Source organism: Chlorocebus sabaeus, chromosome 18 (assembly GCF_047675955.1).
Source record: "Chlorocebus sabaeus isolate Y175 chromosome 18, mChlSab1.0.hap1, whole genome shotgun sequence".
NCBI lineage: Eukaryota > Metazoa > Chordata > Mammalia > Primates > Cercopithecidae > Chlorocebus > Chlorocebus sabaeus.
In genome coordinates this window covers 34183020-34199621 of record NC_132921.1, presented here as the reverse complement: position 1 = coordinate 34199621, position 16602 = coordinate 34183020, and the positions used below count along the sequence as shown (strand labels likewise).

The 16602-nt window shown below is 52.5% G+C and overlaps 1 protein-coding gene across 11 annotated transcripts in view; it reads left to right on the top strand.

Moving 5' to 3' along the window:
• CTIF (cap binding complex dependent translation initiation factor) overlaps window positions 1-16602 on the top strand; it is a 331164-nt gene that overhangs the window by 224725 nt on the left and 89837 nt on the right. For 8 of the 11 annotated variants that reach the window (XM_007974078.3, XM_007974077.3, XM_037982336.2 and 5 more), the window contains 2 exons: window positions 1022-1514; window positions 4481-4780. In XM_007974078.3, the coding sequence (XP_007972269.2) occupies window positions 1022-1514; window positions 4481-4780 (793 nt within the window). Of the gene's footprint in view, window positions 1-1021; window positions 1515-4480; window positions 4781-8789; window positions 8992-16602 lie in introns of those variants that run through there. The other 3 variants (XM_007974079.3, XM_007974072.3, XM_037982345.2) reach the window with 2 other exon arrangements.

Here is a 16602-nt window from a genome sequence, read left to right as displayed (position 1 = left end):
ATATTCCTTCTGTATCTGTTTGCTAGGTTGCTATAACAGAGTACCACAGACTGGGCTGTGTAAACAACAGGCATTTTATTTTCTGACACTTCTGGAGGCTGGAAGTCCAAGATGTAGGTGTCAGTGGGGTTGATTTCTTCTGAGGCCTCTCTCCTTGAATTGCAGATGGTCTCCTTCTTGCTGTGTGTCTATGTGGTCTTTCTTCTGGGCATGTAGCCTCCCTGGTGTCTCTGTGTGTCAAAGGTTCCTCTTGTTATAAGGCCACTAGTCAATTCGGATTAGGGCGCACCCTAACAGACTCATTTAATTTAATCACCTCTTTAAAGGTGATTTGTCACATCTTATCTCCAAATACAGTCACATTCTGAAGTATTGGGGGTTAAGCCTTCAACATATGAAGTTTTGGGGGGTAATAGGGGACACAATTTAGCCCATAAAAAATTCTTATAGCATGTTTAGTTTGTGGGTTTAGGGGTGACAATGACAATGTTCCAGGAAAAAAAAAAAAGTTGTTTGAAAGGGATATAACTTTTCAAAAAGCATTATGGTGAATAGTCATTCGTAGGAAGGTGCTTGTGAGAAGCAGGTCTGTGTATGCATCTTTGCTGGTACATGCATAGACTATGTCTGGAAGATTCACACACGTGGAACGGCGGCTTCCAAGGCCATAAGTGATGACAGAGTCAGAGGCAGGAGGGTTCCCTGTTATCTGCTACTGGATTTTTAAAATTTTGTTCCACATGCGTGCATTCACACATATTCTAATAAGTGAATAAAGTACTGATTTTAAGGAAAGAATTGGCTTTGGTCCTCTGCAGCAGCAAGGACCCGTCCGCCTGTTCTCTGCTGTATCCCCAAGCGCTATCACAGACTCTGGCACGTAGAAGGTGTTCAGGAAGTGTTTGTTGGAAGAATGAATATATGGACAAGGCAATGACTTCCTGTTCTGGCGGCTGGGCACAGGGACTCTGACTGGCCTGCCCAGTGATCGCCCTCTCTGTCTTTCCTCTTCCGTTTATAGGCGGCAGCAGAGACCTCCAGGGGGGAACAAGCCCCAACAGCATGGTGACCACCAGCCAGGCAGTGCCAAACACAACAGGGACCACCAGAAATCGTACCAGGGGGGCTCAGCGCCCCACCCCTCAGGGAGGCCCACTCACCACGGCTACAGCCAGAACCGGCGCTGGCACCATGGCAACATGAAGCACCCACCAGGCGACAAGGGGGAGGCAGGCGCACACCGCAATGCCAAAGAGACCATGACCATCGAGAGCCCAAAACTAGAGGACACTGCAGGGGACACCGGGCACAGCGGCCTCGAGGCCCCCCGCAGCCCTGACACCCTGGCCCCGGTGGCTTCTGAGCGGCTGCCCCGACAGCAGCCAGGGGGGCCAGAGGTTGAGACAAAACGTAAAGACAGTATTCTTCCCGAGCGCATTGGGGAGCGGCCCAAAATTACCCTGCTCCAGTCTTCCAAAGACAGACTGCGGCGAAGGCTAAAGGAAAAGGTACCGGTAATTGAATTTTTGTTGTTCTCTTGCACCAGGGAGGACAGCAAGAGGTAGGCACTTTGGTAGGTGGGCACAGTGCAGAGCCTTGTGGGTTTGGGGGTCTGGGGAGCCATGTACAGGGAAGCAGGGGCTTCTATGACTGCAGGGACCCACCACACTGGTCCACCACTGCCAGCAGCTAGGGCCATCATGAACCCCTCCAGCACACTGGGGCTTTTCACCCTCTAGCCTCCAAGAGGCCCAGGGTAGGCACTTGGCACCAGCCCCCAGCCCAAGGGAGTCGAGGGAAGAGATGCATGCCTGGGAGTGATGGGGGAGGTGCAGGGAGCATTTTCTAGGGTTAGATATTGTTTGTGCTGAAGGGACACATGTTTTTCCCCAAATGGGGAAACATGGAGCTTATGAAAGAAGGACTGAAGCTTTTCTACAGGTGAGTACCATCCAGGCAGAGGTGAGTTGTTCACAGTGGGAGCAGGCTGATTCCAGCCTTCCTGTTTCCTGCCTTCATCATCCAGCGGCCAGGGAGTGCTCTACAGTGCAGACCGTAAGGCGGCTCCATTCTCAGCATCACGCAGGTGCCCGCCTGCGCCAGCATAAGCCCGAAAGTGAGGCCTCCTTACATTTGCTCCTGGTAGCCTCTTTCTGCACCCTGGTCCTGGCCTGGCCCACAGCTTCAGTAGATGACCCTAAACCTCCAGAAGAGGGATAGGGATTTGTACTGGCAGCATTAAGTCCACTGTGCTCACCCTAGCACCACCACCCTGACCCCACTGCCCAGCAAGGGCACAGGTAAGGTCACCCTGGAGAGGACCTGTCCCAAGAAGGGCCAGCTTGCCCACAGCCATCCCACACAGCAGCAGAGCCTACAGAGTCTTCCTCCTGGGGCTTCTGCAGAGCTCCATGTTCTAGACTTCTCCTCCATCTTCCCCTACTGCTGTCTTTCCTCAGGCTCTTGCCCCAGAGGCCAGGCCCAAGGTCCACACTCAGGCAGGATAAGGCAGGTCAGACCTCTTCTTGGATCCACTCTTGAAGTTAAGATGCTGCTCCCAGTATCCACCCCACCAAGTCCTCTAGAGTTCTGCTAAATGTAACTGCAGGGCGGCAGAATGGAAACAGCACGGGCTTTAGAACGCAGCTGAGCAGGCTCAGACCTCACTTTGCCTTTGACTGGCTGGGTGGTCTTGGGCAAGTCACCTAACCTCCCTGAGCCCCAGTTACTCATCTGTAAAATGGGTGTAATACTACACACCTTGCTGAGAGACTGTGAAGGTTCAATGAGATAACGTGTACAGATGTGTTCTTGTGGGTAGTTCCTATTCTATATGCAGACCGCTGTTCCTGCCCTGGGGCCCAGATGGTCTGGAGAGAGGGGTATATGGGGGAATGGAACAGAGAAGGTAGATCTATAGATCAGTTTCAAGAACTCCACTCAGGCGAGGCCTCCTGAACTCCCGGACCAAGAAGACATGGGCTCAGGCTCAGGCTGGGTCACTCCCCACTCTGCTAGCTGCTCACTCTAAAAAAGGGTAAATCCTAGGTGGCCACCAGCCACATCCTAAACATTTTCGTCAGGGAAAGCAACACTGTTCTTCTCCCTTTCAAGAGACAGGTAAAGCGTGAGATATCTCTTGGGGTGGGGAGTTGTGTCCTATTAACTTTACCCAGGGACTCAGAGTAGCCTTCCCTGAAGAGGTGGTTGGGTTTGAGGAGAAGAACTAGGACACCCTATTCCTTCACCCAGGATTCAGCCTCTTTTTTTCTTTTGGAGACAGAATCTTGCTCTGTTGCCCAGGCTGGAGTGCAGTGGTGCAATCTCGGCTCACTGCAAGCTCCACCTCCCGGGTTCACGCCATTCTCCAGCCTCAGCCTCCTGAGTATTCAGTTCTCGAGTGAGAGACTGTATGCCCTTGGAACTCGATCCCACCATGGAAGGGCTCAAGGAAAGCTATAGATTTTCTCATCTAACTTCACCGTGTTACCTATGAGGAAACTGAGATCCAGAGAGTGAAATCACTTACCCAAAGCAACACAGCTAGGGGCCCAGAGTGGGTGGGATCTAGAGCCTTCTAGCCCAGAGCTTCTATTGTCAGAGCTTAGAAGTCTGTGCCTTCTAGCCCAGAGCTTCTATTGTCAGGGACAGAAGAACAAGCGTGGATCTCATTTCATGACCCTGACCCTGCCCTTCCAGCCAGATCTCACTTCCCCACAGTTAAGTTGTTCCCATTCTTGGCCACCAAGAATGAGTCAATACAATAAGATGACATTTTTTTCTTCTTCAAGCCCCTGATCTGATCCTAGTTGCAGTGAAACCTCATAAGGCTGTAGGGCTTTTTACTTGTAATGTCCCTCCTAGAAGCACCAACTGTTTTAGTGGCACATGGGAGGATTCCTTCGTGTGTGGCATATGTCTACAGTCTCCACAGGACAAAAAGCCAGGGCTGTGCCCACAGGGAGCCCTATGTCCAGAGAACAAGTCATCCTTGGACATTCAGAGCTGAGGGTGTGGGGGACAAGGTGGGCACTGCCTGGGCCGCTTTTAACCACCACTGCAGGCATTTTGGATCTGACCTGCCTTCCTGACCAAGTCTTCCTACCCTCATTTTCTCTTTGGCCCGATTTCATATTTGTTATCTTATTTCCTCTTTCATAAGCTCCATTAAGTCATTTCTAAATTAAGACATTTGATGGACAAATAAACAAACAAACAAAAAGCCAATGTATATGAGAATCCTGAGTAGGAGCTAGAAGCCAAAAGCAGTATCAGCCCTGGGGCCAAGAAAAAAGGCAACAAGGAGCTTTTGGCGTGTGAGGGGTCTTTGGTGGAGGTTCCCAGAGGGACCAGCCCTCAGATCCAGGAAAGTAGGCCTTGTCCTGCTTCCTGGGGGTGGCCACCCTTTTTCCACCAGGCCAACCCTACACAGAGACCTCGGCTTCACTCAGGCACATTCATTTGTCTCCGACACCCCCAGGATGAAGTGGCCGTGGAGACGACCACTCCCCAGCAGAACAAGATGGACAAGCTGATCGAGATCCTGAACAGCATGCGAAACAACAGCAGCGACGTGGACGCCAAGCTCACCACCTTCATGGAGGAGGCCCAGAACTCCACCAACTCCGAGGAGATGCTGGGCGAGATCGTGCGCACCATCTACCAGAAGGCCGTGTCCGACCGCAGCTTTGCCTTCACCGCCGCCAAGCTCTGCGACAAGATGGCGCTCTTCATGGTGGAGGGAACCAAGTTCCGGAGCCTGCTCCTCAACATGCTGCAGGTAACCGGACGCCGGCCGCCACTGCCCCACGCCCCCTGCCCCTCTGCGTTCGGTGAGTTATTCCTAGCCAGAAGGCTGTGAGTTCTGGCCACAGTTGGACTTTTCCCAAGTTCTGCCCTTGCCCGATTAATTATAGAAAACACAAAGGCAGTCAAGGGGCCAGGAATGAGCGGCTGGATTTGTGTGTGTTTATGTGTGGGCTCCCTGGTTACGATGGACCAATATAATTTTATAGGTGCTTTATGTTTAACCAGCCTTTCCCACTTTCTATTTTCATAATGAGAGGCTGGCTCTTGGTCTCAACCTGGCTTTGTGCTTTGACCTCTCCACATCCAAGCAGACATGAACTTGCTGTGGACTTCTCTTTTCCTCCTCCTTCCACCCAGGGCCAGATCCTTAGACCTTTGCAGGTGTGTAGGTGATCATCGCTGGTAGTGAGATGGGTTTGAGCAAAGTCACACATGAGCAGAAAAGGGACAGTCTGTCTGCTGACACACTAGGGCTCCTGGGCAGAGGGAAGGCATGGTAATACAAGACTGTCTTCATCCTTGCTCTTTCCCTCTTAATGTCCCTTCACCTCCAAGAGTGTAACCCCACCCCTGATCATTGCTTCCTCCATGGAGACCTGCATCCAGTGGTTCTATCTGCATGAGTGTGTCGTGGGAGTGGGCGCGTGTGCTTGGACAGAGCTTAGCAACGTTTCATCTCACAAGTACCTGCTTGTCTGTATGGGCAGTAGCAGACAAGCTGGTGGCCCCAAAACCGGTGACATCAGGCAGATAGCAGGGTCATGGGATGGTGGCCATACCAGGTCCTGGGACTGTCCTTGAAGACCCTTGGCTGGGGCAGAGCCATTTCTCCTTTCCTCCTATTTTGTATTTTAGAGACTAGTTGAGATACAAAGTGAGTTGCCAGTCCAGGTGAGATAAAATGGTAGTTTCCAAGTAATGAAGTAGAATGGCAGGCTACAGAGCCATCTTAACTAGGTTGACCATACAATAGATCATCCGAACTGCAACACTTGTGAGAGTCAAAGGGGGTTCAGTTCATAATTATACCTAGACAACAGATGTAAACAAGGGCACATGGCCACCTTCACCTTAACCACGTGGTTCGCAGTCTGCCGTCTTCCCTAAAAGCTGGGAGGAAGTTGCTGCTAAGGCCACCTCCGCATGTAGCCGGCAGGGCTCCATCCCCACCCACCCTCTCCTCTGCATGTGAGTTGCACTCACTGCAACATGAGCCCTCCCTGGCCAGCCTGGGCTGCTTCTCTCCTGCTCCAGGCCCTGATCAGGTTCCCATTCCTGGATCGCCCGCACTCCCCTGGTGACGAATTCCCGTATTACCTGAGGGATTTGCACATGGGGCATGTTCCTCGCGGGCCGGAATGTCCTGGGAGCATGTGGAGAGTGGCGGGCAGGGAGAAGCCTGTCTGCCACAGAGCACCCGGCACAGGCGAGTCAGAGACAGCATCAGCCTATGGTCTTGGCTTTAGGTTTTGTTTTTCAAAAAGGGGCCAGGATGGGGCAAGAGTTCTAGACAATGGTTGCCAGCTCCAAGTAACCCAGCCAGACCCAGTGGCAGACAGGCACCCCGGGCATGGGGCACTTGGGGAGGGCAGCTGGCTGCAGGGGCCACCTCAGATCGGGCATTTCTTCCAACCTGCCGTGGTAAGGGTGGCCTCACCCACAAGTGTCCAGCGGACCATCAATCCTGGGGAACACTCAGCCACAAAGGGGGCCCTACGGCCCCTACGCTCACCTCTCAATCAATCACAAAGTGCACTGGCTTAGGACAGCCTCCAGATGTCCCAGCAGGAAGGGAACCCGTTTGGCTGCGTTTAACTCAGCAAAGTCCCCTGCATTCCCCAGCTAAGAACTTCTTGTGGGATTAGTGTGCTGAGAGACAGTTTGGCAAACACTACAGCAGGGAAAAAACACAAAATTGAAAGCTGGGAAGGAAGGATTCCAGACCTGATTCATTTGTCATCAGTTGGAGCTTGGCCTCTATAGTTCCCTCTGGGAAAGCACAAACAATAGCCTTCATCAGTGCACCGTTGATTTTGTGCTGCTGGAGATGAGCTGGGGCCTCAGGAAGGGGCGCGAGGGACCCCGTGTGAGCCTTTCCCTTTCTCATGCTCCCAAGGCCTTGCCAGTGGTAGGAAACTGTCCTGGGTCCCTAAATCCTCACAAACCCGCTCACCGCATATTGTGGCTCAGTGGTAGGTCTGTCATGAGTGATGCAGGCTTTGGGACCAGCCCCAGAAACCCAGCCCTGTGGGTGCCACCTTGTCTCTGGGGTAGAGAACTGGCAGTCCATATCCTGCTCCCCACCCCTCACCAGCCAGGCTGAACCTCCCACTACACCCTGCATGGACGGACTCTCCTCCAGCCCAGAATTCACTTCTCTATCCCACTCTGAGCATGCACCTCCCCCTGAAGCAACTCACACTCCTTCTTCAGGTGGTGCTGAGGCCCCAATTTCCAGGAAGCACTGGCCCTTCTCCTGTCCCAGCACCTCTCTTCCTGTAGCCACAATGTTCAGTCGCCCTCCTAGTATTCACTGAGTATTCCTAGTGTGCCAGGCACCAGCCTGGGGACTGAGCATACAGCAGTCAGTGAATGGGCACAGCTTTGTCCTTAAGAGGTTTGCAGTGAAGAAGGAGCTAACTTAAACCAATGGCCACATGAATCCACAGTGACAAACTGGGGTGTGTGCTGTTACTGCCCTCCTATCTTGGGCTCTGGGAGGTGGGAAATCCTCTACTTTCTGCACCTCTGTATCCCAGGGGCTGCACAGTGCCTGGTGCTAGAGGGCCCTCGGTTGTCATGGAGAAATGGATGTCTGAAAAGGAAGGCGCTGGAAGCCTACCTTCTCCTGAGCTAGGGGCCTGCAGGGACAGCTAAAGTCCAGGGCAAGAAGGGAATCCCTCCGCCATAAGGCAGTCACGGCTTACATTCTGAGGCTTCAGAGCAGCTCCTCCTCCCCTCCCCCACAGCAGAGGAAGCCAGCCATTTGCCTAGGTAGAGTACCTGAGGGTCAGGTCTTTAGAAATCGAAATGTCCACATAGGCCACCACTCACCACGGTTCACCACCTGCAGTCCCAGCTTTCATGTTAGCCAAGGAGGGAGCCCCTTGAGAGTATAACCAGAGGCTTGATCTGCGTACTCAGGCCTCCTGGGTGGCTAGACAATGCCCTTTCGGCTGCCATGGGAAGGCGGGTGGACTGTGCTGGTGCGGGGCTGCCCTGACCCCACAATGGCCCCCTGACTCCAAGGCCCAGAGGACACCTGAACCACATCTGGCTGAGCCTCCTCAGGCCCTGTGCCCCCTCTGCAGCCAAGGAGACAGAGGCACAGCGGGCCTTTCTGGGCAGCATAATTCATGGCCCCTCACCACCCAACCCCAAGAGGTGCAAGAAAAGAAAGCGATGGGCTGGGCTTAGCACAACTAGCTTTCCCTCCTAACACCTCCAGGGATGTCTTTTTTCACCTGACTTCATTTTCTGGCAAACTATGTTTGCATTCCTTCCTGGCAGGCAGTTCTAGACCCGGCCTGCACAGCCTTCCCCACTGCTTCCTCCCTGAGGTTTGCACTCAGCTCCATCCACTCAGGGCCCATCTGGCTCTAGGTCCCCAACCAGCACCTGGTTCGGTTTGGCAGCCTCCGAGATGCCCCATAGGATCAGGTTCAGCTACCACTTCCACACACAAGTTCTGGGACCTGACTTAGCAATGCAGGCTCCAAAGGGGCCAGGGTGTGAAGTGCCTCCTTAGCACAGCTCCCAGCAGCGGTCTTTACACTTGGTTCTCCCTGGCTGACTTCTCTTGCTGCCAGGGCTTTGATGATGCGAGCCAGCAGCATGGAGGGAGAGGGGCAACCTCAGATGTGGTCAACAGTCTGCAGCAGAGGTATAAGGGCTCTTGCCAAGCTGGGGTGCAGCCCCGGGGAGTGGGAAGTGCAGGGTGGGAGAAGGGAGAAGGTCTAAGGTCCTTTAACCCTTCCCAGCCAGACTCACCACTGCTATCTCAAGGAACCCAGAAGCGCCATTCTCATGAGCCATGACAGTGCTGGAGCCCCTGGGGTCTCAGAGGACCCCGTCACCAATCCCACAGTTCCAAAATGGTCTTCGATTTTTACATCCAAGCCAATTCCTTTTTGTCTGAAATGTGGCCCTTTTTTTAGTAGTGTCCTTGTAAGTAAAATTCTGTTTATTAAACAGACATTTCTTAAATGTGCCAAGCATGTTGTCTTTATTAGGTCAGGGGTTCTCAAATTGGAATGTGCATATGAATCATGTGGCATTTTGTTTAAATGCAGATTCTGATGCAGGAGGCCTGGGATGGGCTTGAGATGCTGCGTTTCAAACATGCTCCTGGTAGATGCTAGTGCTCTCATCTAGGGATCACAGTGGGAAGTCACAAGGCATTGAATGACTGATGGTTTGTAGGTGGTGGCTTTGTTTCATAGATGGGCAGACTAAAGCACAGTCTTACCAGTGTGATTGTCAGAGTGGAGGTCTGGCCTGGAAATATTGCATTTCAGATACTGGCTCTTCTTTAGGTCAGTGGTTCTCAGCCTCGCTGTGCATGAGAATCATTAAAACATAGCAGGCAGGGGGCCTACCCCTAATCAGTTGATTTAGATTCTCCAAGGACACAACCTGGGCATTCCTTAGCCAGAGGGGAGCACCGCCATTGAGACACCCCAGAGACACCAGACTGTTTCATCGTGGCCACTTATGAATCAGCTGGCTCTGCCTGTCATGCCGCAAACCAGTCAAGAAATACCTGCCAGGTGCTGGGCTCTTTGCTGAGCCGTGGGGGAGAATTCCGAGCCTGAGTTGGCGGGAGAACCCCGTTACACAGGAGGCCGCAGCTGCTGAGAACATGCCTTCCACTCCCCCAGCCTCAGGCTCTTCTCATCGTCACTCTGAGCCTCCTCCTTGATGAGATGAAAGCCACCTCTTCTCTCCACTGCCTCCATTTCTCTCTGTCCTCAGCTCCTTTTCCCATTTTCCTTTTCCTTGGCCTGGGATATGTGTTGGAACAGCTATCACATGTTTTAGGAAAAGGGCCTCACTCTCACCCACGGTGCCAGGCTGTACCAGAGGCTGGGACTTCGCAGTTCAGCCTGTCTCCCCGCACCCCTTCCCACCAAGGCTCCCAACTTCGGCTTTACAGGGTCCTGACTGCAGACTAGACTGACTGACTAGATGATGAGCATTGATTGTTTCCGACTTACAGGAGAATGGGGGCTGCCCAGGGTGCCTGGGTTAGAGAAGGAACCAAAAGTTTCCCTGGATCCTCATCAGGGAATTGTGGTGTGATACAGGGCGGTGAAGGGGCTCCAGTTTCTCAGAGAAGTGAGGAACGAGTGTGCCTCTTTTTATGGGACCTTTGGAATGACAAGAATGGAAGCCTGAGCCCCCTCCACCCAGCACTGCCCTGTCACTGCCCCGGGACGTCCACGTGGGCTCTGGGAATGCTCCTTTGCTGAGACAGGCTTGGGTAGTACAAGTTCAAGCCCTCCTCTGTTGAAATGTGTGTGCTCTGTTTAGCCAAGAGGTGTCTGCATCCGAGCTATGCAGAGCAAAGTATTATTAGAGCCGGCATCAGTGTGTCTGTAACTGAACCCAGCTCTCCCTAGCAACCGTTGCCAACAACACATCTAACAGAAGGATGCAATACCTTTTTTTGAAAAAAAAAAAAAAAAAAATTCATCTCAACCAAGTCGTAAACACAGCAGGCCTGTTGTGAAAAGACAACACAAAATCAGAATCTGGTGTGTGACCAGATTTCAAAATAAATTGCTCTTCTCTAGCACCTTCTAGAAGACAGCCCCTTAAAAAGCTGACCTTGAGCTAAAGAGCAGAGAAACTCTTCAGAGTTTCTGCCTGGGTCATCATCAGGCATTGTGTTTTGGGCTTTTCATACATAGAAACTCAATTGGGTGGTCACTCTGGGGTCTCTGGGAATGACTCTAGCCCAGAAGGGGCACTCAAGATTTTCTGGCTTGGCTTTCCTTATCAGTGAACCTCTCAAGTGTGAGACAAGCCTGAAGATGTAACTTACCCTCACCTCATCCTGGATGTGTGTGTTGCCCCCACTTCAGCCCCTGTTTCTCCCATCCTCCTGCCCCTCTCCTTGTCCCATGTTTTCAGGCTTGGGAAGAAAACCTGGGTGGTTCCTCTAACTCTCTTCCTAAGGGGAAAACCTCCTTCTCATGATTCTCTCGAGGTCTCTGGAAAATCAAGCCGTTTCCCTTTGTCAGAAGTTTGAAGTTCCTAACTCTTGTCTTTTACATAGGAAGAGAGGAAGGGGACTGATACGGATTCCTGGAGTCTAGGTTGTAAACTCCTAGAGGGCCAGAATCCTGGCCAAGTTATAGGCTGTCCCCAGCTCCTGGCTTCATGGTTCACAGTAGAGACTCAGGAAATCGCTGTGGAAGGGAGGCATAGAGCCATCAGTCATGGGTACCAATGCTCCCTGGGGCATAAGGGGCTTTGAAGCTCTTCTGAGCACTTTCCTATGTGTGAATCGGAGGTAGGTTCCAGGGCAGGGATCCCTCCCCAGGTTTATACTGAGGAAAGTGGCTCAGTGAGGCTGCAAGTTTCACTCAACATCATGAGGCTGGCCAGAGTTTCTGGCTCCCATACCACGTCCTAAATAGGGTGTAAGGCTCAAAAGCTTGGGAAGATCAAGAATCCATATCATGGTTGGGAGCAATGGCTCATGCCTGTAATCCCAACACTTTGCAAGGCCAAGGCAGAAGGATTACTTGAGGCCAGGAGTTTGAGACCAGCCTGGGCAACATAACAAGATGCCATCTCTAAAAAAACAAAAGAAATTAGGTAGTTGTGGCTGCATTGCTACTGAAGCCCCAGCTACTCCAGAGGCTGAGGCAGGTGGATCCATTCAGCCCAGGAGTCGAGGCTGCAGCGAGCTAGGACCCTGCTGTTGCACTCCAGCATGAGCGACAGAGTGAGACTCTAAAAAACAAAAAAGAATCCATCTCAGGAAGTCATCAATTGGGATTTCAAAATCCACCTGTGAAATAATCCCACTGTGTTTCCAGGGGTTGCTGAGTCTCTGAGCTTTCTGGGCCTCTGGAGGCCAAGAGTACCTGAAGAAACCCCTGCACTCTCCATTCGCCCTAGTCCCTATGAAACCACACAGGCTGCTGGCCCTGGTTCCCATCTCCTGCTTGCATCCTCTCCCTCCTCTCAGACCCCCTCCCTTATTTCTGCACACCCACTGCTGAGCCGATGTGCACTCCAGGCATGTAAACTAATTTTAATGTTGGCCCAAGCCAGGCACACCCAGGGATAGAAGCACATTGTTCTGTGCATTCCAAAGCCTGAGCAAAAGCCCTGGCCATATACACATCGAGCTCCCCTCCACCAGTTGCTAGAAATCAGAAAGGCTGAAGCAAAGGGCCAGAGGCAGTGCAAGCCGCTTTTCCCATGGGCAGGCTGCGCAGAAGCTTGCAAAAGCCCAGAAAAGGGCTGCTTTTCTAAAAATGGCTGGCATCTGAGCTCCTGCTCTGCCCCCCACAGGTCATCTGTCCCCATGCTGAAGGCCGTGCCCTGCAAGGGACATACACAGTTGCCACACATATTTCCCTGAAGGTGGGCATCAACAGGCCTCGGCAGGTTGGCCTGGCATCACAGGAGGCCAGCAGTCACAGGAGCTTGACCCCTGCCCAGGATTCTGTGGCAGCCCTGGGCTCCCCCAACAGGAAGAGCCTATGCCTGACTCCTATCCATGTTCTTTGCCCCCGCTGCCAGAGCCACCGTGGGTAGGAGCCGTGTACCTCATTGCCTTGCACTTGCTGTGGAATGAGTAAATATGACCTGCTTTTCTCCAATCTTTATTTCTTCTCAATGCTTATTGGGCACCTGCTATATACCATGCACTGTGGCGGATCCTGTATGTCTCTGTTCACTTGCCCTCTGCTGTGGTCTTTCAATCTGTGCAAATCTGAAGCATTGCATTCAAGGACCCAGGTGGGATACCTCAAAATCAGTGCTTAGACCAGATCGCCCTGACTGTTCAGTTTGGGTGGGGCGGAGGAACATGTGGCTTCCAGGAGTGCTAAGCCTGTGGTGCTCTCTGGAGCTTTGAAGTGCTCAGTGAGACAGAGCAGCCAATGACCAGATCATAAACAAGCATTTTGATTTTTGAATCCAAAAATAAACAGAGGAAAGAAAATGACCACTGATCCTCAGCCAGTCCTGGAAGGTGCCCAGAACAGCAGCATGCCAGGTGTCCCGTCATCATATCATCAGGGGGGCCTTGGGTGCCATTGCTGTGCCAACTACCGCCCCAGGCCCCCAGGGACCAGTGAGCTTCCTGCAAAACCAAGTGCCCAGCTTCCTGCCTCTGCACCACTGCTATATTCTTCAAAATCACAGAGAGCCCTGCTCCTGAGAAAGCCCAAAATGGGCTTTTACAAGTCTCATGGGCAGTCTACTGCGGGCCTTGTCAGAGACTCTAGATGTGCAGAGGCTGAGTGAGCCTTGGACAAAAGTCACTCCTTTCCCGTGAAAAGTGGCCATTGCCGTGTTGTTAGGAGCGTGGGTGGCTCAGGAGGGGAGAGCAAGACCAGCCTGCAGCTTCACGAATGAGGTCAGCTGGGCCATCTGGAGCAGACAGGTGCGGGTCGTGCCCCTGAATCTCATTTCTCTAGACAGGATTTCTTGCCCCGAGGCAGCAACGCTGAGGCCTGAGGAGCAGCAAACCTGTGCGGTAGCATTGACTGCTGTCTCGATGCTGATCTTGAGCATTTAAAACATGTCTCTGCACCCGAGTTTCTGTCCTGGGAGGGATGATTGGGTTGGTAGAGCTTAAATGAGGTAATGCATGCACGGACCCCAGCTCTGAGCCACACTACTCAGATGGCTCCATCAGTGTGGATGCCCTGCCCTGGTGGGATGAACTGGGAAGCCCCTCTAACTTTATCCCATCCTAGATTCCCAAAGACCACCCCATGCCTAAGTCTTGGGCAGCATTTCCATTTCCCCCTCCTACGCTAATTAAGTATGGAACAACGAGGGCCGGCAATGAGTGCTTTTAGACTATTGTCTTCATGGGCAGGCAGTGGGCCCAGGACTGACTGGTGTACTCTTCCTCCTAGTCAAATCTGCCTCCTCCAGGAAGCCTTCCCTGATCTCCCAGCCCAGGGACCTCACCTTCCTCTGACCCTTGAACACTTACCATGTGTCCCTTTCATGGAGTCTTCTGGGCTCCCCTGTTTAAGCTTTTCTTTTCTGAGACTTGTGTCCATGGATGTCTTGGGGCAAAGCATGTGTCTGGGTCATCTTTGTGTCCCACCACCATACTGGTACACACTAGGTATTCAGCAGGCGTCAGCTAGCTGGCTCCAGGAGCTTCCTTCTGTGGGGAGGAAGGAGCCTGGGTAGACAGGCGTGGGAATAGCACAGGCCACAGCCACAAAAGGGAATGGCCTGGGGTTTTCTCCCTCTCGCTTCTGGGCCAGAAGAGCTTTACCCAGGTCAGGAATTATTTCACCATCACCCGTGTCTCTTGCCAGACCGTGTCCTCTTCCCTGCATGCCCTCACCCCCCACCCCGGGTTCATTTTCCCTGCTAAATCCCCTGATAGAACTTGGCCGGGCACTGCCCTGTCTGAGGCTGCCACGCTGAAGCAAGCCCTGCAGATAAGTGGGTTACCGGAGAAGGCCAGCTCGGGTGTCCCAGGCCCCAGAGGGTCACCCCTGGCTGGCTGGCAGTTCACCCCCAGCACCTCCTCCTCCTCCTTCCCCGGAGCCAGGCAGGCAGGAGACAGCAGATCTTCCCCACAGCTCTGTGAGTGGCCGGCCCCCAGCCGCCGCGGGGAATCTGAGCTATGCTAAGCGGCTCCAGATCGCAGCATCTCTGCCCTGCCCGGGCACGGCCAGCCCAGACAGGGCGCCTCTACCTGCCGTGGTTGCTGCTGGAAAGCTGGCACCGCCTGGGCCGATGGAAAAAATCTCCCTGTGGGTTATGTAACTGCTCACCGCCCTGTCCCTGGCTCCCCGGGGAGGCTCCCAGCCACTACCAAGGGGGAGCGGTGGCCCCTGGGCAGGAAGGGGACCGCAGAGGGTCAGTCTTTCAAAAGGAAGAAAATTGTGTTGAGTTATCTGAGGTCTTCCTCTGGAACCAGCCTGTGTACGGCCCCAAGGTGTTTCCTGAAAATGCTTAAGGAGCTCAGAGGCCTGCCCCAGCAGTATAGCAAGGAAAGAGCTAGACCTAGCGGGTGGGAGTGGCCACAAGGAGGAAGAGGGCAGGACAGTTTTGTTACTGTTTTTCTTTTCTTTTCTTTTCGGCAAATTATTATTGCAGTAAAATATACCATAAAATTCACCATCTTAACTAGTTTTAAGTGCACAGTTCAGCAGTACCCTGCACACCTACAATGTTGGACAATGCCCATGACCATCCCCCACCGCCCCACCAAACCCTCTCATCACCCCAAACAAAAGCCCTGTACCCACCATAACTCCCCTACAGCAATAACTCCCCTGCAGCCTCCCCTCCATCTTCCATCTCCATGAATTCACCCACCCTACAAATAGCACACACAGGATATCATACGGTATCTTTCTTTTTGTGTCTGGCATATTTCACTTCACATCGTGGTTTCAAGATTTATTCATGTGTCAGAATTCCCTTCTTTTTCGTGGCTGGCTAATATTCCATGTTGTGTCTATACCACATTTTTTTTATCCATTTATCTGTCAGTGCGCACTTGGTTTTCTCCCACTTTTTGGCTATTGTGATTCATGCTGATAGGAGCATGCACGCACAGATATCTGTTTGAGTCCCCGCTTTTGATTCTTTGGGGTATATACCTAGAAGTGGAATTGCTGGATCTTATGGAAATTTTATCTTTAACTTTTTGAGTATCTGCCAAACTGTTTCCAGGAAGGATGTTTTTGATGGGGGAAATATCATCAATCAAGAGCCAAAGAAATGACACAAGTGAGGGACAATAAGGATACTGCCTTACTGAAATTCAGCTGAGAGCTGGAGGAAGTCTATAAGGTGGACTGACTAAGAGGCAGAAGGATCTGCACTTTATAAAGTGGGACTCAGGGAGCCATTGTGGGTTCTTGAGATGTAGTTCCAGGATCAATTAAAAATCATAGACCAGTGTAGACTTGCAGGAAGGATCTACAGGTCATCCAATCCAATCCCCTCGTATTAATTATAGATGAGAGACGAGGCCTGGGGAGGTTGAAAGAGGCCATGTTTTAGGAAGACATGTTGATAAGTCATAGGATGATGGACTTAAAGATGTTTTACATTAGAGAGCCAGGGGTTCTAAGTGGCCATGGTGATCTCTTGTGGAGAGAGGGCATACTCAGGCTTGAGCCTGCCCCTCAAAGGCCTGAGTCATGATGGCAGGCCTCATTTCCCCGCCCTACTCTCAGGAGCATGCTCTCCGGCCCCTGGCGCATGGAACTGTGGCATTCCCACCACCGCCCCCACCAGGCCAGAGCCAGGAGCTGGGGTTGCCTGCGATGGGGGCAGTGTGGGAACTGTGCTCCCCTAGCTGTGGTCTCCTTCCTTCAGTAAGTGCTCCAAGAGCTTCTTGGTGGGCTCCAAGAGCTTCTGGGGCAAGTCAGTGAGCGTCTTCGAACCAAAGCCCCTGGGTGAGCAGGCTTCCCCAGCCAGGGGTGCATAGCCTGGGCCCCTAACATTGGCCTGCGGGCCGCTGATGGGAAGAATGGATAGGGAATCTGCACAGGGTGCCCCACCTCTGACCCTGGTGCCCCTCCCCACACTGCTGTGGGCTTATTTCCTTGTCGCCCTTCG